This window comes from Notothenia rossii (genome assembly GCF_949606895.1).
Source record: "Notothenia rossii genome assembly, chromosome: 5".
NCBI classification, from domain to species: domain Eukaryota; kingdom Metazoa; phylum Chordata; class Actinopteri; order Perciformes; family Nototheniidae; genus Notothenia; species Notothenia rossii.
The window spans coordinates 43,974,319-44,000,117 of NC_136903.1; the positions used below are offsets into that span (position 1 = coordinate 43,974,319).

The 25,799-nt window shown below is 40.8% G+C and overlaps 1 protein-coding gene and 2 long non-coding RNA genes across 3 annotated transcripts in view; 1 reads left to right on the plus strand and 2 right to left on the minus strand.

Annotated features, from left to right (window-relative positions):
• Positions 1-23,921, minus strand: part of vps9d1 (VPS9 domain containing 1) — a 79,677-nt gene extending 55,756 nt beyond the window's left edge. The window contains 6 exon segments of the mRNA XM_079684227.1: positions 8,163-8,274; positions 9,579-9,750; positions 10,757-10,948; positions 11,440-11,517; positions 21,977-22,049; positions 23,794-23,921. Of these exon segments, the coding sequence (XP_079540353.1) occupies positions 8,163-8,274; positions 9,579-9,750; positions 10,757-10,948; positions 11,440-11,517; positions 21,977-22,049; positions 23,794-23,886 (720 nt within the window). The 5' untranslated portion in view covers positions 23,887-23,921.
• LOC307040985 lies at positions 11,990-21,966 on the minus strand. The gene is made up of 2 exons (XR_013808661.1): positions 17,258-21,966; positions 11,990-16,725 (listed from the first exon to the last, which is right to left on the minus strand). It is a non-coding gene; the product is annotated as an uncharacterized lncRNA (long non-coding RNA).
• Positions 15,425-16,400, plus strand: LOC307040986. Its single transcript, XR_013808662.1, has 2 exons — positions 15,425-15,553; positions 16,076-16,400. It is a non-coding gene; the product is annotated as an uncharacterized lncRNA (long non-coding RNA).
• Positions 23,922-25,799: the final 1,878 nt, after the last annotated feature.

Below are 25,799 nucleotides of genomic sequence, written 5' to 3' on the forward strand. Positions count from 1 at the left end.
TTAAAGAGCCTGTGACACGAACCCAACAACTGTTGTGCAATGAAATAGTGGGCTACTAGTAATCTCGAACCGTCAGTTTAAAAAAGAAAAAGCGATACCGTTCCGATAAATATCAATAATTTCGAACATCGCGGGAAAATTCCTTCGACTCATTTTGAGGTTTTGGGGGAAGCCGGAAGTGACGTCAATGCGGGAACGCTTCACTGTGCGGCGAGAGAGCCAAACACGGACAAAGTGTGTTGTCATGCGTAGAAATGGTGAATTACTGAGTTTAGGCACGTTAATAACGTTTTAATGAAGTTGACTACAGTATATTCATATTTGTCAGTGTTTTCATGTCAATTCGGCGAACATAAACATAAATGATCGTGGTGAAGATGATGATTAAATTAGGATTAAAAATCGGTAGTGAGAGCTGCTGAATTTCCTCCCGTCGGATGTGATATTAAAAACAAATCGATTATTTTTGTAAACTCAAGTGGATGAAACTACATTTATTAGTGCTTTCATGTCAATTCGGCGAACATATGATACATTAAATGATCGTGAGGATGATGATGTAAAAATCTTTTTTGAGCCGGTCTGCATTTCCTGATGAGAAAACAAACCTTAGCTTTTTGTAGTTGCAGTCAGTGGTGTAGTGGGCGTTGGACGCGGGGGTACACCGTACCCCCACTTATTTGAAGCATGATTTCTTTTTTAAATAGTCTAATACATCTAAAATCATTGCCAGTGTTATCAGTTGCAAGTGTGTGTTTGTTGTAATAATGACGAAAACATAATAGGCATATTTCACAGTAATTATAATAAAAAACGTAGCTCAAGCATTTATGCAACTTGATTTGAAGCGTGTGTGTGTGAGGGGCAGAACTGTGTTTGTAGGGTGACCAGGTGTCCCGCACTGTGCGGGACTGCACACACAGCATTTTTATTATTTGTCCCGCGTCCCACACATTGAGACTATGTCCCGCATTTGAGTGATAGTCGCGCAGAAAGGCCGGATCGGTTCGCTGACAGCGGCACCCGCCCTTTATTATTATATTGTCCAAACGGCATCATGTAAGTTGCGCTGACAGGCGACACAGAGGTCCCCAAGCCCCCCCCCCCCCTTGACAGTTCACGAGCGCATCCATAGTGTCTCCCGTCCACCCACCACCCCCGTCCACCCAGTTAAACATCCCGGTTCGCTGACAGCCGGCACCGCCCTTTATTATTATATTGTCCAAACGGCATCATGTAAGTTGCGCTGACAGGCGACACAGAGGTCCCCAAGCCACCCCCCCCCCCCCCCTTGACAGTTCACGAGCGCATCCATAGTGTCTCCCGTCCACCCACCACCCCTTCCACCCAGTTAAACATCCCCACTACACCACTGGTTGTAGTAGTACACCAACATGGATTAAACGTGTGTTTTTTTTTACCACAATGTTGGGGAAATTAATGGATAAAATGCACGGATTATTATTATTATTATTATTATTATTATTATTATTCCCACTCCGATCGGGACACTAGGTCCACCGTTTCCCCGCAGCGAGGCTCCCCCCGTTGACAGTTTACGTGGGCTGGGCTGGGTGCAGTAGCGGAAATGGTGGAAATCCAAACACCATGACGACCTCCTAACCTATCAGGCTCTCCTCTCCTCTTTCTCTGCTTCCATCTCTCAGGCAAAAAGCACTTTCTTTCAAGATAAGATCCAATCTTCCTATTCCAATCCCAAAAAACTATTTTCTATCTTCTCCACCCTCTTGGACCCTCCCAAAGCACCTCCCCCCTCCTCCCTTCTGTCAAGCGACTTTGTTAACCACTTTGAAAAAAAGGTTGATGATATTCGCTCTTCCTTTTCTGACTCACCTTTACTCACCGCTGGGTCACCAGACCCTCCCTTCACCCACACACTGACCTCCTTCTCCCCTCTCTCTCCAAGTGAGGTTCTTACCCTCGTTACCTCTGCCCGTCCTACCACCTGTTCTCTGGACCCTATCCCCTCAAACCTCCTTCAGACTATCGCTCCTGATATTCTACCATTTCTCACCCATTTCATCAACACTTCTCTAACTTCTGGTCACTTTCCAAACAGTCTCAAGGAGGCAAGAGTAAACCCTCTCCTTAAGAAACCCACTCTCAATCCGTCTGATGTTATTAACTACAGGCCCGTCTCTCTCCTCCCGTTCCTGTCTAAAACACTTGAACGCGCTGTCTTTAAACAACTCTCCTGTTACCTCCATCAGAACAACCTTCTGGATCCGCACCAGTCTGGTTTCAAGGCAGGTCACTCAACAGAAACTGCTCTCCTTGCTGTCTCTGATGAACTGCACACTGCTAAAGCAGCCTCCCTCTCCTTTGTCATCATCCTTCTGGACCTGTCTGCTGCATTCGACACAGTGAACCATCGGATCCTCCTTCGCACTCTCCAAGAACTTGGAGTTTCAGGCACTGCACTTTCCCTCCTCACCTCATACCTCAACGACCGCACCTACAGGGTTACTTGGAGAGGGTCCGAGTCCGACCCTTGTCAATTAACTACAGGGGTCCCTCAGGGCTCGGTTCTTGGTCCCCTCCTCTTCTCCCTGTACACAAACTCGCTCGGGTCTGTCATTAGCCCGCATGGTTTTTCATACCACTGCTACGCTGACGACACCCAACTAATTCTGTCCTTTCCCCGCTCAGAGACCCAGGTCGTCGCACGCATCTCTGCTTGCCTAGCAGACATCTCTCGGTGGATGTCTGCTCATCACCTCAAGCTCAACCTTGACTAGACTGAACTGCTCTTCCTTCCGGGAAAAGATTGTCCCACTCTTGACCTAACAATCAACATCGGCACCTCTGTTGTTTCCCCGACTCAGACTGCAAGGAATCTGGGTGTGGTCCTAGATAACAAATTGTCCTTCACTGCAAACATCGCTGCTACAACCCGCTGCTGCAGATACACGCTTTACAACATCAGGAGGATACGTCCCCAGCTGACCCAGACATCAGCGCAGATTCTGGTCCAGGCTCTCGTCATCTCACGCCTAGACTACTGCAACTCCCTCCTGGCTGGTCTACCTGCATGTGCCATCCGACCTCTGCAGCTCATCCAGAATGCAGCGGCTCGTCTGGTCTTCAACCTTCCCAAATTCTCCCACACCACACCGCTCCTCCGCTCCCTTCACTGGCTTCCAGTAACTGCTAGAATCCACTTCAAGACACTGGTACTTGCGTACCATGCTGTGAATGGATCTGGCCCTTCCTACATCCAGGACATGGTTAAACCGTACACCCCAGCACGTGCACTCCGCTCTGCGTCAGCCAAACAGCTCGCTGCACCCGCACTGCGAGGGGGACCCAAGTTCCCGTCAGCAAAAACACGTGGGTTTGCTATCCTGGCTCCAAAATGGTGGAATGAGCTCCCCATTGAAATCAGGACAGCAGATAGCTTACACATCTTCCGACGCAAACTGAAAACTCATCTCTTTAGACTCCACTTCGAGCGATAGAATTACTAACAAAGCACTTATATACTAATAAAGGGCTGGCTTTCTAAATGCCAGTTGAGTAGCACTTGAAATGTTTGGCTCTATGAAACCTGATGTACTTATATGATTCTGTTTTCTTAAAGGTTGTATCTTCCTGGTCGAATGCACTTATTGTAAGTCGCTTTGGATAAAAGCGTCAGCTAAATGCAATGTAATGAAGGGCAGATTAATGGTTATCAAAGTACAAATATCCAAAATCAGTTCAGTAACGGTTTTCAAGGGGACAATATTTACTCAAATTGATGGGTTTGGATGGTGGGGGAAAATCGTGTCACAGGCTCTTTAAAGAAACCTTTGAAATGGGAGAGACTTTGTCGGCCCTTTATGATGTGTTATGTTCAGTCTCAAAATGTAGTCTCCAAGGAATTAAGGTTCTAACCTGGGACATAGTTACTGTTTTTTCTTAGGATGATGAAACCACATCAAGGAATCAAGCATATTACATATTCAGTAATAGTATCTGTCTTACACAGTGATGCAAACACAGCTATGGTGAAAAAAGAGAGAACTATTCGAAGCAGAAAAAAAACAGCGTAATATACCACCTGACAATGACAGATTTTTATTTTGGGATATTTTACAAATCACTCCCCTTTCAAACTCTATTCTTGTTATATTTAACAATTTTTTTTTGTTACTGTCATATAGCATGTTATACCTGTTAATAATTGAGTCTCTAATGTCTCATTAATAACTATAATGATCATATCAAGGTGTGCCTTAACCTCACTGAGCTGAGGTTATTTGAGCCTCTCAGGAGAGAGCTCTCTTCCACCTGGTTGTAGAAAAGCTCTTTAAATTCGTTAGCATAGCTAGCTAACCAGATGCTAATAACAACCGATCGCCACTGTGCTTACAACTAAAGACACAGCCTCGCAAACACTGCGGCATGTGTACGGCTCCTTATGGGTACTGCAATATTTGAAGAGCTGGAGCAGCATTCCGATGCTCTCCGTTACACCTTCCAGACGAGACATAACCACGTGAAGACCTATGGTGAAGACACGTTACGCTCGTGTTGTGTTCAATGAACCTGTCCTTGGCCAGGAAAAACAGGCACTCGCTTGTTTAATTATTTTGCGATCAAGATTTCTTCTTCTTTTTTGAAGTGAGAAGTTGTCCGTCCGTCAGTCGGACGGACGGACTTACGGACCCTCCCCCCAAAACGAAAACTCTTCGGTTCTCCAGGAATTACACAAGTCACCCAAATCAGCGTTAAAAAAGCGGGAGGCGCCGAAAAGCGACTAATTTGCATCACTGTTACACATTTAATTTACAAAATGAATCACATGTATTGTGTCTCGATTACACAATGACTGCATCCATTCAGAAAAGTGCACTCGGTGCACTAAAAAGTTTGTTATCATATCATTGACACGCTTTGTGCCTTTGTTGAACTGCTCATTTAACCTAAACGAATACTGTCGGATCTCTTAACCTCACATGTTAAAACAGGCAGTACATGCTGTGACATGAGAAGATGTGCTATGTCTGAATGGATTCTGTGAGGTCAGAAACAGATTCATTATTACACACATTACAGGCAATAACATGTCACCCTGGTTTAAAGTCTAAAACATCTACCGGTCATCTGCCGGTCTTTAGAAAGTAAGTGTAAATGACAGACAGGCACCCGTTCAGACGGCACTAGTATTGTTGAGGTCCAGTTTAAACATGTTGGCCCCTCCCTGCAGGGAAACGTAGGTGCCCGATGATCACAGGAGTCAGGAAGAAACCCAATCATTATCAGAAATAAGGAAAAAATTGAAATTTTGCCTATTGTGTAAGTTTAAAATAAATTAACTACTTGAATGCGATGAGATAAAAACTAGATAAAGTTACCTCTCAGCCTTTGGTAGTTTTTGTCTCTCTATTCTTTCTCTGGAATTTAGGGGTGTAACGGTATACGTACACGTACCGAAATTATTCGGTACGGGCCCTTCGGTTCGGTACACGTGTGTACCGAAGTGTACCGAACGAATATAACGTTAAACGTAAAAAATTGAGAACGTGAACAACTTCTTGGAAGTAATCTCAGGCGCTGCGTTGCATCATTCAGAGTAATTTGCTCACATTGGGTTCAACGCGTCATAGAGCGAGCAAGTCATTTCATTGGACGAGAGGCATACTATGAGAGCTGGTCACAGGGATGCGTTCAAATGTAGTCAGTAATTTGAGGAACTGTCAAAATGGCGAACGCAGATAAAGTTGAGCTCGAAAATCCTTCAGCATCATTGAAGTCTCCGGTTTGGGAACATTTTGGTTTCGCAGTTACGTACAAGGATGATGGACAAAGACAGGTGGACCGAACCAAAGCTGTTTGTCGGCATTGTTCAACTACAATTGGTTACGCGGCTGGCAATACATCAAACTTGCACACTGAAAAGGCATCACCCGAACGTGAATATCACCGGTACCAAAAGAAAAATTACTGAAGTGCAAACCCAACTCCCACTAGCATTTAAGCCTCCACCACTCGCAAAAAGTTCAGACCGAGCCAAAGCTATTACAAACGCCAAATATCCTTATGTTGCCATGTAAGCAAAGCGCTACCTGGCTGTATCTGCTACCTCTGTCCCTAGCGAGAGGGTGTTCTCCACAGCAGGAGACATTGTTAGTGCCAGCAGATCTGCCCTTTCGGCAAGCAATGTGGACAAGTTCATTTTTCTTTAAAAAAACAGGAAAATACAATGATAAGCAAGTCATAATGTCAAACTGTCTGCTTAGGTACTAGTACAGTACAGTTCAAATACAGATTATTTCAGTTCATCGAAATGCTGCACCTTAATGTTTATTTTATTATATTTTGTATTTATTTGAGTGAATACATTATTCACAGTTTAATAATAATAAAAAAATTAGGGCTGTCAAGTTAACGCGTTAATAACGCAAAAAAAAAATAAAGCCACTAATTATTTTAACGCGATTAACGCATGTGTATTTTTTGTCCTCGGCCGCCCCGTAGTTTCAGAGCGCATCGAGTTTAAAATACCATCTACAAGCTGATGCTGACAGCCCCGCTCCTGCCGTCCGCTTGCGGCAGACCACACTTCCACGCTCACTGGCAGTCACCGACTGGCCATCGGGAGGACCGGGAGGGTGTGTGTATGTGTGGCGCGAGAGAGAGACCTTACGGTTATTGTTGTTAGCATCTGGTACTAGCTAGCTGCGCTAACGGATATAAGCAGCTGTTTAAATGAAAACAGAGGAGTGACATTACGCCGACAACTGCGCCGAGCACTTCACTTTATGCAGGGAGCCAGACAGTGGGACATAGTGGGAAAAGTCAGCACGGATAGTGCGCGCAACATGATTGCAGCGTCCAGGCAGCTCCCGTTCGAGCATATGCCTTGAGTTGCACATAGCTCCAACGATCCATCACACACACACACACACACACACACACACACACACACACACACACACACACACACACACACACACACACACACACACACACACACACACACACACACACACACACACACACACACACACACACACACACACACACACACACACACACACACACACACACACACACACACACACACACACACAAAGTATTGTAGTATTGTATGAGAGAGGTTCCAGATTGAATTGAGGCGAATATTTGTAATGTTCTGAGGTTGTTGTGTTTAATATTCATGAGAATATTTGTCATTGTTCAAATGATAATAAACATTAGCATAAAGCATATTTGTCCACTCATATGTTGATAAGAGTATTAACAACTTGACAAATATTCCTCTAAGGTACATTTAGAGCAGATTAAAAATGTGCGATTAATTTGCGATTAATCGCGATTAACTATGGACAATCATGCGATTAAATATTTTAATCGACTGACAGCCCTAAAAAAAAAAATATATATGTTATGTTTTGTGATAATTGTTTCTGCTGTACCGAAAACGTACCGAACCGAACCGTGACCTAAAAAACCGAGGTACGTACCGAACCTAAATGTTTGTGAACCGTTACACCCCTACTGGAATTGCATAATAAATATCCCTTATATTAAGAAAAAAGTAAATGGATAAATGTTCACTATGAAAAACAAATGTTCTTAACATTTTTGATAGTTGGACTGAGTGGCAGATATAACTCTGTTTTGGAAGATTTGTGCATGGCACAGTACAGTGTTTGGAAAAAAGGTATTTACGTTTACGAAATAGGAGGAGGTCATGTGTGAAGGTACACGCACGTACGCACCTATGCACACACACACACACACACACACACACACACACACACACACACACACACACACACACACACACACACACACACACACACACACACACACACACACACACACACACACACACACACACACACACACACACACACACACACACACACACACACACACACACATCACTTCAGAGGACATTACATTGACTTTCATGCATTTCCTGGAGACTTATCCTAACCTTAACCATAACCAACACATGCCTAACCCTAACCCTTAACCTTACCCTAACCCTAAACCTAACCAACTCTTCACCCTAAAATTAATGATTCCCCTCATGGGAACCTGCATTTTGTCCCCAGAAGGGAAGCGAGTCGCCACACGTGACTGTGTAGACAGATTTAGGTCCCCACAAGTATAGTAACACACACACACCCCCCCCTATAACTCACCAAAGACGTCTTCTGGTAGGCCTTGCCAGGGGGGAGCCTTGCCAGACGAGCTTCATAATTGGCTTTCAACTTCTGGTTCAAACGTGATGCTTCTTCAATGGGTGTCAGCTCCCTGCAGTGCACACATACACACACACACAGGCAAACACATACACAAAATACAATTAAGCTAAATGTTACCTGTTGGGTGTGTAAACGAAAAATAAATCAATATTTCTGCACCTCCTACAAAAAAAAAGGCTCATGAAACCACCAATAACATCCACATACGGCACAACAGGATATTGCCTGTTCAATGTTATGTATTTTGTCACTTTTCAATTCCCTCGATATCCTAAGACAAAGAGAGACATTGAATGATGTTGTCTGTGAAAGAGAGCGACCATGGAAACCGTATTAAGGACTTAAATGTTTGTAATTCCGAACCCAGGTTTAAAGTGACTTTAATTGAATTTAAAGGGCCCATGTCATGCTTTTCCGGTTATTACCCGTCCCCTTGTGTGTTACAACCCTCAAAGTACACCCTGTAGCGAGTAAAACTGTAACAGAGAAAATACCTCCCCAAAACGCCTCGTTGAAGATACATCATTGTCCATTTGATTCTTCCTGGGTATTGTGACATAGGAATGGCCAGTAGCCGCGCAATACGGTCATGCGTTACCCGGAACCAAATGGACCAATCCGTGGAGCCGTTACGTTATGTCCGCGGAGCCGTTACGTTAACCAATCCACGGACTTCCTCACACACACACTTAGTGCAGGCAGCTCTGCTGATTTCTCCTCCCTGGCTGCAGGCTGATAACAGACAGTTGGGATCGCGGTGAAATTCTCTCCGCAGACCCATTCTCACAGCGTTTATCAACCTTTTTCTTACTCAATATCAAGCCACACTTATTGTTTTTACTTCGGCTGTGACTTTGTGTTTGCTCAGGATGAGTTTGGCTGTGTTTCGCTGTGTATCGCTAAACAAGGAAACAACACCTCCACGGAGCTTAGCGCGATTCACAACGTCCCGACCAATCAGAGCACACTGTGCTCACAGGGAGGGTGAGGGCTGGAGCTATTGGAGCTACAACGCCGTTAAAGGCAGAGAGTGAAATTCAGTGAATACACGTAGTTTACAGAGATGCTGTATGAGAAACCAATGTGAGTTTGGAAAATTGCACAATATAAATCTATTTTAGTAGACCTCAACAATGGAATTATGATCAGTGGAAATGGCCATGACATGGGACCTTTAAGATTCATTGTGAGTGCAAGAATGTGTTTGATGTTTCAACCTGGTGGTTCAACTCAGAACATTGTGATCTAAATGGAAACTAGAGGTAACTGGTTCTTGTTATCCCTGCTGTGTTGTTCACATCAGAGCTTATTGGATGGAGCAATATTTGCCCTTGTTAGAAAAACCGGCCCTACTTTTTGCTTATGTCCTGTGACTGCACTGTTTGTAGTCTCTGGAAGACTTCAGGAGGCAGAAAAGAGGAGAGCTCCCCGGTTCCATCTGACAACACCCTGTAGTGACCCGTCTTTGTCGGGCTGGTTGTTTTATGCCCTGTGTCAACAGGAGTATCAGATGAGGGGGCTGTGACTGCAGGAGGGAAACAGAGAGACAAAAAGTGGTGATTGGCTTAGAAACAAATCATGTGCAAACACTAGGGATGTAACGATACCAAAAACTCACGGTACGATAATATCGCGATAAAAAGTCCACGGTACGATATTTATCCCGATATAGAAAAATAAAGGGAAACATTTTTTTATTTTCTTTATTACATAATAAATCTGATTTGTACTGCATTTTAGTAGGATAGTAGTATTTTAAAGTGTCAATATAATAATCAGACCCTGCAATAGAATAAATGAAGTTTCACTTTAGTTTTACAAGTAACTCAACTCTAACTCACTCACTCAGCATCATCAAGGTTATCTTTTAGGAATATGAGCATGTCCACATTTCCAGGTAGAAGCTGGGATGTTTGGGCATCTTACAATATCCCCTGCTGTGGTAAAAACTCTCTTGCTTGGTACTGATGTTAATGGGACAGAGAGATATGCTTTGGCCATGGGTGACAGCAGTGGGTAAAACTGTACATTGTCTCTCCACCACTTCAAAAACAATACCGTTTTTGCCAAGAAGGTGAGGCTTATTGACAGGGCGACATATAAATATACTGTTGGTGCTTGTCAATGTCTCTAGGTATGTACATGTGGCCCTGTAAATACGATGTTCTTTTGTGTTATCTGTTGTTTTATGTTCATGTTGTAACCTACTTGCTGCCATGTTGGACAGGTCTCCCTTGAAAAAGAGATCGATGATCTCAATCGGACCATCTGGTTAAATAAAGGTTTTAAAAAACAAACTATTTAAAAATTTTTTAATATATATTTTAAATTATTTTTTTAAATCGCGGTAGATTTTGTCAGTCTCACGACGGTATTGAGACATTTCTTTACCGCGATATTCGATATATCGTTACATCCCTAGCAAACACATTGGCTTATTTTGATTTGTGACCTCTGGGGCAGGTTCTTAGTTAGCAGTGATTGAACTGTATGATAATAAAAGAAAGGTCCTGATTGGATGATGCACTCACCAGGGTTAGCAGTGGTGTCCGTGAGGACAGCAGTCTGGTTGGGCTCTGATTGGCCAGGGGAAGAGGAAAAGGGAGCGGAGCCGGAGGCAGAGAGGCCAGCTCTCTTCCCTATGAAAGACTTGACTCGCTCTAGACATTGTTCAGCCAACCTCAACATGCGCCCCACCTCCACTGCTACCACCTCCCCATCATCTGAGGATGGGACAGAAAGGGAGACAAAGAACGTCACTCCTCGATGATTGATCAAATAATAATAATAAGGTCATCACATGGTTTCCAATTAATCAACCAAATGTTTGTTTATGTAGCCCAATATCACAACTTACACATTTGTCACAGGGGCTTAACAGTTTGTACACAACACCCTCTCTCCTTAGACCCTTGCAGCGCACAAGGAAAAATTCCATAATAATGGGGAAGAAACCTCGGGGAGAGCAACAGGATGGTTCACTCTCCCAGGTGGACAGAAGTGCAATATAGCGTTGTTCGTACAGGGCATCAGGCAGGACCAAAGCGACAAGTGTAGCCACAACTATGATCCAGACCTTTAATACTGACAACCTGCCAGGTGAGAGACACATAAACTGTAGGAATGGTTCAAGGAAAGCCTGAGCCAGCCCTAACTATATGCTCTATCAAAAAGGAAAGCCTTAATTTTATTCTAAAGGCCGCTACACACCAACCTGAGACCAAAGAACGCGTTCCGAAGGCGTCACCACTTTTACGTCCACTACGTTGCCTGCGTTGGCTACGCCGCCCGCCTGCGAACACACCGCAAAGACTTCAGTCGACGAGTGGCAATAACTGTCCTTACCAGCAGGCAGCGGTAGTGTGTATTCGTCATTCAAAAAACAGCCAATCAGAGTGATTTCTTTGGCCGACTTTCTTTGGCCGATTCAACATGTTGAATCGGCCGCAGGAGGTGTGAAAATGTGCCGTAAAGCAACGACGGTGCAGGACACACCAACCTGAGTAGGGCGCCGCGAATGCCCGACTGCCTCTGAAGGCCTCTGACTCCCAAAATCGGGTAGGTGTGTCAGGGCCTTTAGATGTGGAGAGGGCGTGGGCCTTCACAGGAGAGGAGCTTGATAGCTAAAGGCTCTGAGATCTGATTACATTCAGTGCTAGCAAACAACTACTGTATTCAAGCTGATTAGCTCATGTCTGATTAGAATGATTACTTCATGGGTTCTGCTTAACAGGCAGTTATCAATCAATCAATCAATCAATCAATCAATCAATCAATCAATGTTTATTTATATAGCCCAATATCACAAATGTTACATTTGTCTCAGTGGACTTCACAGTTTGTACAGAATATCAGTATGACAATACGACACCCTCTGTCCTTAGACCCTCACATCGTACAAGGAAAAACTTCCAGAGAAAACCCACAGTTTAAAGGGAAAAATGGGAGAAACCTCAGGGAGAGCAACAGAGGAGGGATCCCTCTCCCAGAACGGACAGACGTGCAATAGATGCCGTGTGTAAATTGAAAAGATAATACATTTGCAACATAGGTAGTCCAAACGTTTGGAAATGCATGTGTCTATAATAAGAAGATGAATCCATGAGTATATCCATCCAGGACTTATGATCCAGGACCACAGCCACGACTCAAGATCCAGGACTCGCAATCCATGACACAGGACCGCAGGATCATCCATGACTCCGGATCCCGGCGTATATAGATACCAAAAAGAAAGAAATTTGGGGAAGCTGGGTTAATCGGAACATGAGATAGACAGAGTACACAGGTATAGACAGAGAGAAGGAAGAAGTAAGATGTCCCCTGACAAACTAAGCCTATATCAGCAAAACTAGGGGCTGAATCTAATCAGCCCTAACTATAAGCTTTATCAAAAAGGAAGGTCTTAAGCGCACTCTTAAAAACGGATAGGGTGTCTGCCGTCCGAACACAAACTGGAAGCTGATTCCACAAAAGTGGAGCTTGATAAGAAAAGGCTCTGGCTCCCATTGTACTTTTAGAGACTCTAGGAACAACCAACAACCCTGCATTCTTGGAACGCAATGCCCTAGTAGGACAATAGGGTATAATGAGTTATTTAAGGTAAGATGGCGCCTGCCCATTAAGGGCTTTGTAGGGGAGAAGAAGAATTTTAAATTCTATCCTGTGTTCTATAGGGAGCCAGTGTAAGGCAGCCAAAACAGGAGTAATGCCAGTGTAAGGCAGCCAGAACAGGAGTAATGTTAAGGAGTTAAGTTGATCCAATCCTCCTCCTACATCTTCCCCCCTTTTAATGTATGTGTAAACCATAAATGATGTTGCTAGATTATAAGGCACATTCAGCTGAAACTAATGCAGTTCAATTAAGCACTGCAATAAATCTGACTTTTTGTGCTTACTGTAAGTTAAGTTAAGTTCTGGTTGAAACAATTAGAGCATTCTTGATTCAACAAGATTATCATTTTAGAGGCTGCAGTTTGTGGATTGTATTGTTCTTCTGCCACCCTCTCTGTATAGAGCAGGCCTATTCAACTGGCGGCCCGCGGGCCGGATGCGGCCCAGAACCAACTCCCGAGTGGCCCAGCCTCCCGTAGCCAAATTCCTACAATAGTACAGACCATGAACGCAACACTCAGTGTTGCATAGAAACCACCAAACCACAACGCAGCACGTTTTTTGAAAGTGCATCTAGTGGTGCTAGTAACGGTGGTCCTATGATAGCAACTCTTAAACATGTCCCTCTCAACTCTGAAGCGTAAACAGAGACAAAATGGTAATTGATCTTGTGGAGCAGATCCAAGTCAAGCTGGACCTTTTCGCTACCGACTTGAGCACGGGTCGGATGCTGCATTTTCCGACGCTCCCCAAACACATCACATCTCCGGCACAAATCACAGATGTGATGACAGATTTCATTGCGAGGTTGAAAGAGAACTTTGCCGGTCGATTGGATGGACTTGCTCTGCCCACAGACGTGATGATGGGCTTTGCCAGAGACCCCTTCACTGTTGCAATAGAGGGGGACGTATCAACCGGAGCAAAGGAAGTGGTCCCCTGCATCGACAAGGGGAAATATACACTGGAGCTTATTGACATGCAGCGCACTAACGGGCCAGCGAAGTTTTGGAGTGATGTCAAAAAACAGCAGTTCCCTAACGTTCACAAATTAGCGATCTGTGTGCTCAGTATGTTTGGATCAACATACACATGTGAATCAAGCTTTTCACACATGAACTCAATCAAAAGTAGCATTCGCTGCTCCCTGACTGACAGCACTCTTCACCAATGTCTTAGGATTGCATTGACATCCTATGAGCCAAAAATCACTGCTCTTGTTCAAAACAAAAAATGTCCCTTCTCCCATTTAGAAAGTCAGCGATGACAAATCACAAATGAGGTGATAGTAAGCACCTAGAGTAGTTTACTATAGTAGACGTGTTGTGTAGTATTCATTCATATAGTTACCCGTATCCCTTGTTATGGGTTTGTGCACTGAAGGGTTTGACAGTTCTTTCTGTATTCATTTAAGGGCACTTTGTAATGTGTCTGGGTCAAATGTGACCAAAACGTATGATTTTTTTGTTGTTACTTGAAAAGTGAAAAAATAGTATTGCTACAGTCTTTGTGTTGCATTGGAGCTCTTTAGCTGTTTTTTTTGTATGTGAGGAAATGTATTAAGACTGCCATTATTGTATTCAGTAAATGCACTTTGTGATGTGCCTGGTTCAAAAAAAATAACCTGAATATTTGACTTCTAAAGCAAACAAATTTAATGCTACAACTGTGCACTTTTTTTTCAGATTCTGTTAAATTAATGCTAATTTGTTGTGTTTTTATGCACTTTTAGACCTACCTTTGTTAGATGAACAATGAATAAAAATTGCATGTTTTTCATCGCAGTAATATGTGTTGGTTTAAAATGTGTCACTACCCGCTTTTTACAGGCCGCTGAATGTCTGGCCCAGCTGAATTTTGTAGTTATAAAATCTGGCCCAACTGAATGTGTAGTTGAATAGCCCTGGTATAGAGTTTAACAGAACCACACATTACATCCTGCAAAATCTAGCTCATTAAGTTAAAATCAACAACGCTCAGTTTCATCAAGATAACGGTGAGTTCACGTGTGCAACTATGAATATGTACATTCAGTAGGTGCTTACACTTTGTTCATTAGCACATTTTTCTTTCTTTCTTAAAGACAGCTAGATAATTAAGGAAAACAATCAAATGTAGCATTTATTGTTCACCTATGTTAAATTCATCATACCATTGTATGCCTGTTTGAAATGTATTATTTTGTTGAAGTTCGTAGTGGTTGCCACTAGAGGCCGGTGAAGGACTGAGAATTGGTGATGCCTGTTTAATGCTACTTCTAGAGCAGGGGTCGGCAACAGATGCCCCTGACACCATTTCAGCACAGATTTAAACTCCTGGCAGGACAAGCTCGAGCTCAATTCTCGCACTGAATTTAAAAAAAGTGAGTGAGGGACTGCAATATAAGAGGGAAAGAAAGAGAAACTTTAAAACTGTTCAATTGTTATGATGTGTAAAGACCATAGACTGTATATATAAATGGACGTAGGGTCCGTGACGTCACCCATAGGATTCTGCAGAGTTGCCGAGAATCCCTTAGTAGGCGGAGTCGGCCACCAACGGCTCGACAGTGACGTCAGAGTTCAACTCCCGCCTTCTCCAAATAAGGGCAAAGAGGCGGAGCCGAGGCGGGACCTGCTGCCACCGAGCTGAAAGTTCCAGAGCTAGCTGAAGCTACCAAGCTAAGCTAACATGCTCCCCATCGGCACACTGCCGTGGTATTTTACGTTTCTAAGGTAAGCGGACATGAAACTATTCAGCAAAACTATAAATAATAATCTAAGTTATTGAGTTTTTAGCATAATACTTCAGAATCTTAAAATCCCTTAACGTTTGTATGCAATTGTGCTAGATTCAACACTGGAATCAAGCAAATATTAATATGTTTGCATGACATTAGTTATTTATATTTTGATATCACTTAATTATACGTTTAATACATTTAAGTCAAGCTAAGGTACATGTGATGGTAGCTAGTTAGTGCTCTTACCTGTGAGGCCTCCTCCAAACAGCATAATAACCAGACTGTATCATTAAAACTAAGTACCAGTTCTAGATCCTTGACTTTAGACAAACAATTCAAAAGACAACATGTATTTAAAGACCAATCTTTATTTGAATGTGCCTCTTAACCTGATATATTAGTTATACAGTAATATTATTGACAATCTAAAAAAACTGAGCAACTCAACAGTCAACTTTATGTTTCTTATTGTCTAAAGCATTTGTTATTTTCATTTTCCCCCTCTCATATTCAGTGTGGACGGATTGAGACAGCGTGGTGTCCAGAAAGTTGCAGAGACTTCAGGGAGAAACCTCCGTGTGATGGACGTCCTGTCTGTTGGTTTGGAGAGGACTGAGGGTCTTTCCTCTGCGAGGGGGACTGGGGGGAGGGACTGATGGAGGAGCCCATGCTGGGCAAAGCTGATACCAACTGCACAGGCTTAGTCTGTCACGTTATTTAACTAAATGTGTTTACTTATACATTTAATAGGTTTACACCTTCTGTCCATATGTGCGTTTAATTTAAAACATTTGATTAACTTTTGGTTCACATTTCAATAAATTGTATTTGTATTTTCACTCCTTTTGTCCATTATTCCTACTGAAAATGTTAGATTACACATTCACATCTGACTGAAGATTGGCCCTATTTATTTGTGACGTTGCAAACTCTGCGGTACAAGGCACAAGTGATGTGAAGCTCATAAAGCGAGGCAAATAGAAATAATCAGCTGATGGAGTGTAGATGTGGAAATAGGTGCATTCGATCAGCTGACTGTTTTTACAATAAAAGTAGTGTACTGGTCTTAAAATCTCATAGCATCAGCTTTTAATTTTCCTCTTGGATGTTCTTCTTGACCCTCAGAGAAGGAGAAAATGTCGTGTCTTTCAGGCATGTCCTTTCCTAACAAAAATTACAGGAAACATAAAACATATTATTGTAGAACAAGTGTGTTATTTCTGAAAGCGGTGTGTTTGTGTGTTTAGGGGCTGTAGATATAATTATTTTGTAATTGCAATGTTTTTTTTTTATTTCAACAGTGAGCTACAAAGACAATCTGATTATGAATGAAAGGTATGAAATTCATCAACATTGAAATATATGTTATTATCAAAATAATATTGAACTGTTATCAAAACGTAAGAAAGAAACTGAAAATAATAACTTTTACCACGTTTTTTACAGACAATATTGAGAGATAAATAGTAGCAGTTCTCACTATGTGTTAAATATCTTTGCCTTTAATACATTAAATTAGAAAGCTGACAAAATCATATTGCTTGTTAACATCTAAATGTAACTTTTTGCACAGAAAAAACCCTCAACTTCACTGGTGTGTAGGTGATCTAGTATTGTTTAATGGAATGTATATCAGTGTATTAAAGTCAATACTTTCTTGATTCTTTGTACAGTATGAAAAAAATAGTATTTGTACCTGTGCTGAAGTTCACTGCTGTGAGGATTCCAGTTCTGTCTCTCACTCTCTGGTCCAGCCTGTCTACATCACCTGGACACCTTAAACAAACAGATATATATATATGTAAAGTACCATGTGTACAAACAATATAACTGATTCTCTTCTGTTGAACATGTTGGATTGTGTATTGTCCGAGTCAGGGTCCTTTTTATTCTACTGTAACTTTGGAAGTTGTGTTACCAATGCTTACTGTTTATTTGATACCCATTTGGTAATGCAATTCATAAAAACAACAAGGTTTGGGTTTGTTCTTCAGATGACTGTGATGTGTAAGCTCAATAATGAACTCCAGCTCAACCAACCATATTGTAATATCCAAGTAATAATTTTGAAATATGACATTAATAATTGTAATATACACACATCTTGTTGTGAGGTTGATTTCACCTACACTACTTCGACATTAGCTTGTCTACATACTTGAGCATAGCCAATTTAAATTAACCTTAGCGATGCATAGAGTTCCTACCTACATAATAATCATCTCTCTAAGTTACAAGGATGACCTTATTTTATCAACCTCAAACAGAAGCCGTTTGTTGTACAGTATTATCCCACTTAACACCTGTCTATTTCGTTTTAACCTTTATAAATATAGTCTATGATTTTAACTTGTAGGCTACTATTAGCATGGTTAGCACCGATGTAGCGACCACTCGCTTACACGCTAACCCAAGCCGTAACATTAATTACGTAGCTGATTAAAATCATTAACACATAAATAAGTACTCGAATTTCACTTACCGCAAAACCGCATTCATGCACCGTCTGTTTCAACCGCAGAGCGAGTCACAATAGTCCGATAAGCATGAAGAACAAACAAACACGGCCGTGGGCAAGTTGTGTTCCCTGGATGCAGGGGCGGATCTAGAAAAATATCCATGGGGTGGCAAGAGGGTGGCAGGAGAATTTCAGGGGTGGCATCCCCTGGCAGAAGTATGTGCTGATTTAATCGCAGTAATATCAATTAATGTTAACTTGGAAAGCCACAACATTTATTTTAACTCAATAACATTTGGTGACCTTATTGTGGCACATCAGTAAAGCCTTAAATATAAAGGTGACAGACTTAATTTAATGAATTTTAAATGAACAATAACTGAATGAGTTTGTCTCACTCTTAGACCAGCAGGGGTACCAAATCTATGCAGACTGCTGCAATAAGTACATTAATTAACTGTCTCGTCGATGTTTGTCTGAATTAATATGATACTATTAACAATCATATTATTCCTATCAGCTGTAATCACTGTTATGGTTCACATATTTAGTGTTATTAAATAAACTATATTTTTTGAAGGAGTTAATGATGAATGTTCCTCAAGATGCTTGCTCACCCTCCTTCAAATTTGAAAGACAAGTAATTACTATCATATATCATATATCAAAAGAATCAAAAGGAACAGTTCAGCGCCCCATGACTTCATTGCAAACAGTTACAACCTTGACTTTACATCAGAAAGAAACAACATTAAAGAAGTTACTAACTGCATCAATTAGGGTTAAAAAACATGTATTCAGCTAAAACATATACATCGCTGCCGTTATTATCCAGTGGAAGGTCCTTACCTACTGGCCTAGTTCAATCAAAGTGGTTACTTTTTTTTGCCTGGGCAGTGAAGTTTAACACACCGTCTTATTTGACTTTCTCAAGGCTTAAAACTGTTTTTTGGGGGCAGACCCCCATAAAGAAAAAAATATATTTACACACGTCATCATCTTAACAGTTTTTATGCTCATCGAGTCATTCGTGAGCAGAGCATCAAGTTGGCATGCCTATAACAGCTGAATGTGGCGATTACCATCTTGTTCAGCAAAAAGCCTCACAAACTTATTAAGTGCGTTTTGATTCAATGCTGAGTACAGCCTGAAGAACATATCGAGGATTAAAAAACTAATGTCACAACAGGACTTAGAAAAGCTTGTCCATGCTTTTATCTTTAGTAGACTCGACTACTGCAATAGTGTATTCACAGGGCTGTCAAAAAAATCCATCAGAAAGCTGCAGCTGATCCAGAACGCTGCTGCACGTGTCCTCACTAACACTAAAAGAGTGGATCACATCAGTCCGGTTCTGAAGTCTTTACACTGGCTTCCAGTCGGCCAAATAATTGATTTTAAAGTACTATTGCTAGTTTTTAAATCATTAAGACCAAAGTATATTGTTGAACTCCTACATAATGCCATCAAGGTGCCTCAGGTCTTCTGGGACGGGTCTGCTATCGGTTCCGAGAGTAAAAATAAAACATGGAGAGGCAGCATTTAGCTGTTATGCCCTGGAAAAAACTGCATGAATCATGCACGTCCGCAGAAAACGCTTACTATTTTTAAATTGAGACTAAAAACATATCTCTTTGGCTGCTTTTAATTGAGCTGCTCATATTCGCACTACAGTATGCCTTTTAAACATGTATTGTATACCTGTGGTGTTTGTTTTTTATTATTTTATGATCTTTGCTTTGTAATGCCTGTTATAAAATGCCATATTTTAATTTGTTTTGTAAAGCACTTTGAATTGTCGCGTACAGAAAAGTGCTGTATAAATAAACTTGCCTTGCCTTCCTTACAGCCAAACTTGACAGGCTCTTCTCTGTCATTGTAGACCGCAAATACCTCATTCCCCCCGTTCAAATGAAATCGCTGCCAATCATATTTCCAGACTTGCGCCAGGGCCGGGGGAGGGGTTACAAGGCTTGCGTTGTGTGCTGCATTCACTTGCACTAGGACATTAGAGATTTTCTCTCATAAATGTCCGATGAGCCACAACTTTTCTTTCAAAACAAAGCTGCCAACTGGGGTGGCAGCTGGGGTGGCAAGGCATTTTTCTGAGGTGGCAGCTGCCACCCCGTGCCACCCCGTAGAACCGCCACTGCCTGGATGAGCTGAACAGGCAGAGTGCCTGTAGCTTCACGGAGCAGCTAGCAGAGAGACAAGAAGCTAACAGCAGCAGTCACTTCACAGAGCCGTCACTCAATGTGACCACGCCCTAATTTATGCAAAAACTTTAAACCTAATATAAATAAAAGGGTCGTGTTAGAAAACAATTCACTCACAGATCCATAATCATGAAGGTGGATTCTAACTATATTCATAATAATATTTATTGTATCCATGGGTAGAAACATGTTTTTTTCTGCTGTAAAGTTGGGCATTTTAACATGGGGGTCTATGGAAATTGCTCCTTTCTGCAGTCAGTCCCTATCGGCCAATATATGAACTGCAGTGTGTGCCACTTCCGTATTGGCGTCCGGGCTCTTCCACAGAGTTTGCCGCTTGGTAAAGACTGATATTGTTCTATAAATCGGCTGAAACTGTTAAGTCATGATGTGAAACGGTTAACAAAAAAAAAGGGAAACTCAAGCTGCTGCTACACTTTATTTTATTTATCTAAAATCAGGCACTTTTAAGATGCACACATTTTCAAAAGCTATTTTATTTATTTTCTCTATTTTATTTTTAAATGCAGCCCGAGAGGAACATTACACATATCCACAGTATTTACTGTATATCTGTATAGTTCAATTTAATTGACAATACATATTGTTGTTTTTGAATTGTACTTTCTTTATTTGATTGGCAGTCAGTTGTTGATTACATGCAGACGTTGATAAAGCTACAGGCTACTTCAATATATATCACACTAATTCATAAAGCAACTTAGACATTTTGATGTTCTGGACCTTTGCATGGGGACATTTTCTCTAACTGGACCTCGTTGAATTTTAGTTGAATACCCCTGTTCTAGAGTGATCAACATGTTTCTAATTGAATGAAATATGAATGTGTCCATCCAAGTAAAATCATCTTTAAAAAATCAATTGGATATTAAGTATACAATCCACAGCATATCATATCTCACCATGTGGTCTGACCAATCATATTTACAGGCTCTACTTTCTGAAGACCCTTTAAAGCACGGAGGTCAAACATACGGCCCAATAGCCAAAACCGGCCCGCCAGAGGGTCCAATCTGGCTCACTGGATGACTTAGCAAAGTATACAAATTTGAGAAGACATTAACTGCAATTTTCCCAACTTTTATGTTTTTTGTATACATTTACAAGGCAGTGAATAAGTTAACCTTCTTCCTAAATAGATACCCCTTTAGTTTGTGCGGTATGGTGTGTCAGGATTACTACGCAGATGTGGAAATTTATGTAAAATAATTACATTTGTAAAAAGATAGTTCATAAAATGTGAACATTTTCTGAATGTACTTTTTTTGCACTAAAACAAAGGTAACAATTTGGAGTGGTCATTATTCACAGTATAGGTTATTAAGCTATGATTGTACTGTTCAGGCCTACTTGAGATCAAATGTGGCCCCTAAGCTATAACCTTTAGCAGTGAGCTTTCAATACAAGTCTATTTCACAGTATGCAATAGTTCTGACAGTAAATCCTCATAATGAGGCAGGTTAAATGTTTCCATATTCTGATGAAGACCACCAAAAGTTAAAGTTTTTAACTTGAAAAAATAAAGTTTTTAACTTGAAAAGTTGCACTTTTTGAACGCCAATTGGAGGATGATAAATAATTAATAGAACCCTTTAAAACATACTCAAAGGAACCTTACATAGCAAAAGCAGAATGGAAAAGGTTAAATATGTATTCCAAAGATTCTCAATATATATATTTATAATCAGTCATAGACGGTATGTCACTATTCAGAGCTCACTTTGTGATCCAGCTTCCTCCAAAAGTGCATGTGATATGAAGTTGATCGTCCGGAGGTATTCACAGTAAGCTTCCTGCAAAAAGACCAAACACACGTAGTATGGTAAAGCTGAGAATGTGCAATAAAAGAGGATAGAAGCTCCAACTCCAGCTCAATACATACAATGCATTTCAGGCGTAGTTTTTATAAAGACAATACGGTAGTTTATAAAAGTTATCTTTGTTAGACATACTCGCATATCAACAAAGGAAATATTCCAGACAAAACAGATTTGTATAGAGGCATAATAGTCAGTATTACATTTGATTCCACACCCAAGGAGGTATTATTAAATGGGAATGATTAGAACTGGCTGAACTGTTATTTTCACATTGTTTTCACCTGATAGTGGTGTGATGAAGTTTTGTAATGTCTATTACCAATTCTCAATGCCAGCTTTTTAAACACACAGATTATTTGTGTCCATTTCAGCAGCATTTTTCTGCATTTTAAAAGTAAATTCAACACTAGAACTTTTCTTTCATGCACATGTCATGACTTTAGTGTTCCTGCCAGTTCTTTAAGTTCTTAATTGTCTCTGAAGTGCGACCTGCCACTTGTTTCAATGATAAACTGGTGACCTGTCCAGGGTGCACAGTACACTGCTTACTGCCTGCTCCCATGATGGGATAGCATCCAAAACAGTGTGTATGATGGATGGATAGTCATTCTTTTAAAGTACAGGTCTCTTTTCTAATGATATTCCATTTAGTGTTTTAGGTCTAAAGACATCAACAACATCTAATCTTTCTCTAGAAATCATTGTTGTATGTTGTACTACCAGTATTATACTGTAACTAACTACTGAATTCAATCAAGACTACTCTTCAAAATAAACTGTTATAAACTGTTAATATGTAAGTAAGTGCTTCATATGAAGGTAGGTGTTTTATGGTTACTATAAACATTTTTTTTTAAACACAAACACTTATATACAGTACTATCACCACTCCCAAACTTTGTTTAGAATGAGCTCACTCCTCTCTTCACAAGATAGTTGTTTTTGTTGGCCTGCTGAACTTAAAATACATCTTTTTAAACTTGATTTATTTTTGTTTTAAGCCTCGTGGGGTGAGACATGGTAATACTGACAGGTCAGCCATTGTAGCTTAATATCAGAATCAGAATTCCTTTATTATATATTATTTATATAAACATTTTTAACTGTTTTGAGCTGCCAAAAAAAGTGAATATGCTTTTAAAGAAACAACCATATTGCAGAGCTCCACAATACTATTCAGTTGTTGAATAGGGATAAATAGAAACAAAAGCAGTAGGACAAAACTCCAGACTCAACTTTATGACTAGCTTACACCAATATATTTCTCTCATGAGAAATACAGCACATACTGCTGTTATATCACTGTTGAAATACAAGGGCAGTTTAATGTTTGGGACAGCAGTTCATGTGTATCTGCCTTTACACTCCATACACACACAAGTTTGATTACCAGCAAGTTGTATGTTATGTTGTAAAAAAGTGTCAAAGGGCTAGTGCTTTTGGAATAACAAACCAACTACTTCTCACAAACTATGTTCGTGATATAATTGTATAGCCTTTATATTAAACGGCTGTGCTCTGAGTGGCTCCCTGCTCAGCCCTGTGTTGACCAGATCTATGTGTTGACCAGTCTATGGTGTTGACACACCGTTAAGTGACAGCTTAGCTAGCAAACGGTTCCGCCCCTTCCGTCTGTTTACATCCCTACACTGAGTTTCCTGCGGGTTTAAACCAAACCTTCGTGTCGCTGCTGCTGTCAGGCTGTTTAGCACTTTACCTTGTCTTTATTCTCTCCGTCCAGCTGTATTGCTAGTTTTGCCATTTTCATAGCATTTTGAAGGGGCTTAGCACCACTATCAGCTGTAGCCATGGTTAGCCCGGATCCTCTTCTTTTCCTCCTCTCCTTCTTCTTCTTCTATTTCATGGCGGGCTACAAACCAACGTTTAAAGGTGCATGCCGCCCCCTAGTGTACCGGAGTGTGTAACTTCAAGATTGAAAGATAATTTCTCTAATTTATTAAATTAAAGAAAACAATTAAAATAAACTATGCTATATTCTAGAAATTAAACCTGTATCATTCCAATATGAAAATAAAGCCTGTGGCCTGAAGCAGTTTCTCCCCAATCTCTTAACAATCCTTGCAGTGGCGTTTTTATATGTACAAAAGTGGTGGGGCCCGGTGTAGGGTGTAGGCATATCTATGGGTATAGGCATAGATATACCGGACTTTTGTGCAGCCTACGGATGCTCTAATCGCCGCAGTCTGCAAACAAGAACCCGTGGAATCACCTTTCACGTGTAAGATATGACAATATTATGACTATAATTAGGATAATCGTTAATTACTTAGTTGATGTATGTACATTACAAGTCCTGCTACACAGGATCAGTGGGGCTATGTGAGATAATAGTATTGCAAGATTGATGTTGACCCAGCCTCTTTAGAATATGTTGCTACCATTTCTTTACACAATTGTTTAATGTTTCTTTTGGACACCTTTTTTATAACTCTTAGTGTGGTTGTCTTATTCTTAAAGTATACATTACATACATACATACATATGTACATACATACATACATACATGTACATACATTACCATACATGCCAACCTTTCCAAATCCAAAAGAGGTAGGTTTGCGCCCGGCAAATGTGCACGCCCAAATTAGGTAATCAGAAGAAATGGAACCCCAGTAATTACATGTATAAACCATGTATTTCACATATATTGCATCATTTTATGCATTTTTCAGAAAAAGTGTTAGTTTGGTAAACAGTGACATCAACGACATGTCTGGTCTGTAAAATGTCGGAAAAGTAAAAGAATGGGAGATAAATATCCCAAAGTCTCCACATTTTATGATATTTTTAATGTGTTTCTGGTCCTCTTTCAGTTGAGACAGTGTGAAGGATGTGTCAGGATGTAGAAATCTTGTGTGAACATTGGATAAAGACAGGTTCATATTCTTGTTTCATGTTGTTGACATGTTAGAGTCAAAGCTTTGCACAGAGGGAAATATCTTTGTGTTGCGCCATAAATCAGAAAAATACTGCATTCAAAAAGTCATTTCCTTCATTTTTATACTGTTAAAATGTGATATAAATAATGTACAGGCTTTCAGATTGCTGTAGTTCACTAAACAGAGACATTAACGACATGTTTGGTGTTGAAAATGTCAGAAAAAGTGAAAGAATGGGAGATAAATATCCCCAAATCTCAAAATTGTATTATATTTTGTGTGTGTTTGTGGTCCTCTTTCAGTTGAGACACTGTAGGTGTAGAATGCTTCAGGAAAAGACAAAACACTGGATGTCTTTCAGTCGCCAACATGTGTTTTCGATTTTTTTGTCTGCTGGCGTTTCCTGTTTTTGAGGTCTTTAGGATATTGAAAAGTTGTATAATTTTGCACGGATTCCAGAATCGGTGAAAACTAAAATATTCTGGACTCAATTTGTTCAAATTATCCAACATGCTCTCTAGCGCCACCTATGGCCATTTCCATTTTTGGAAAGATGTACAAAGTCGCACCGTAACTCCGAATGACCTGAAATTGTGCACACTTACTCGGGTGAACCTGCTCTACATATAATCTCCTTGAACCCCTAAGCCCCGCCTACTTTTTTAAATAAATTAGCATAAGTAAAAAAACAGTTAAATATTCACTTAAATTTCAATTTTTTGTTTTTTAACACCAAACTTGGTAGACACCATCGCTGGAAGGTCAGACACATTATCGTAGGAAATGAGCATGTTCAGACGATAAATGTGGCCGTCATTACTCT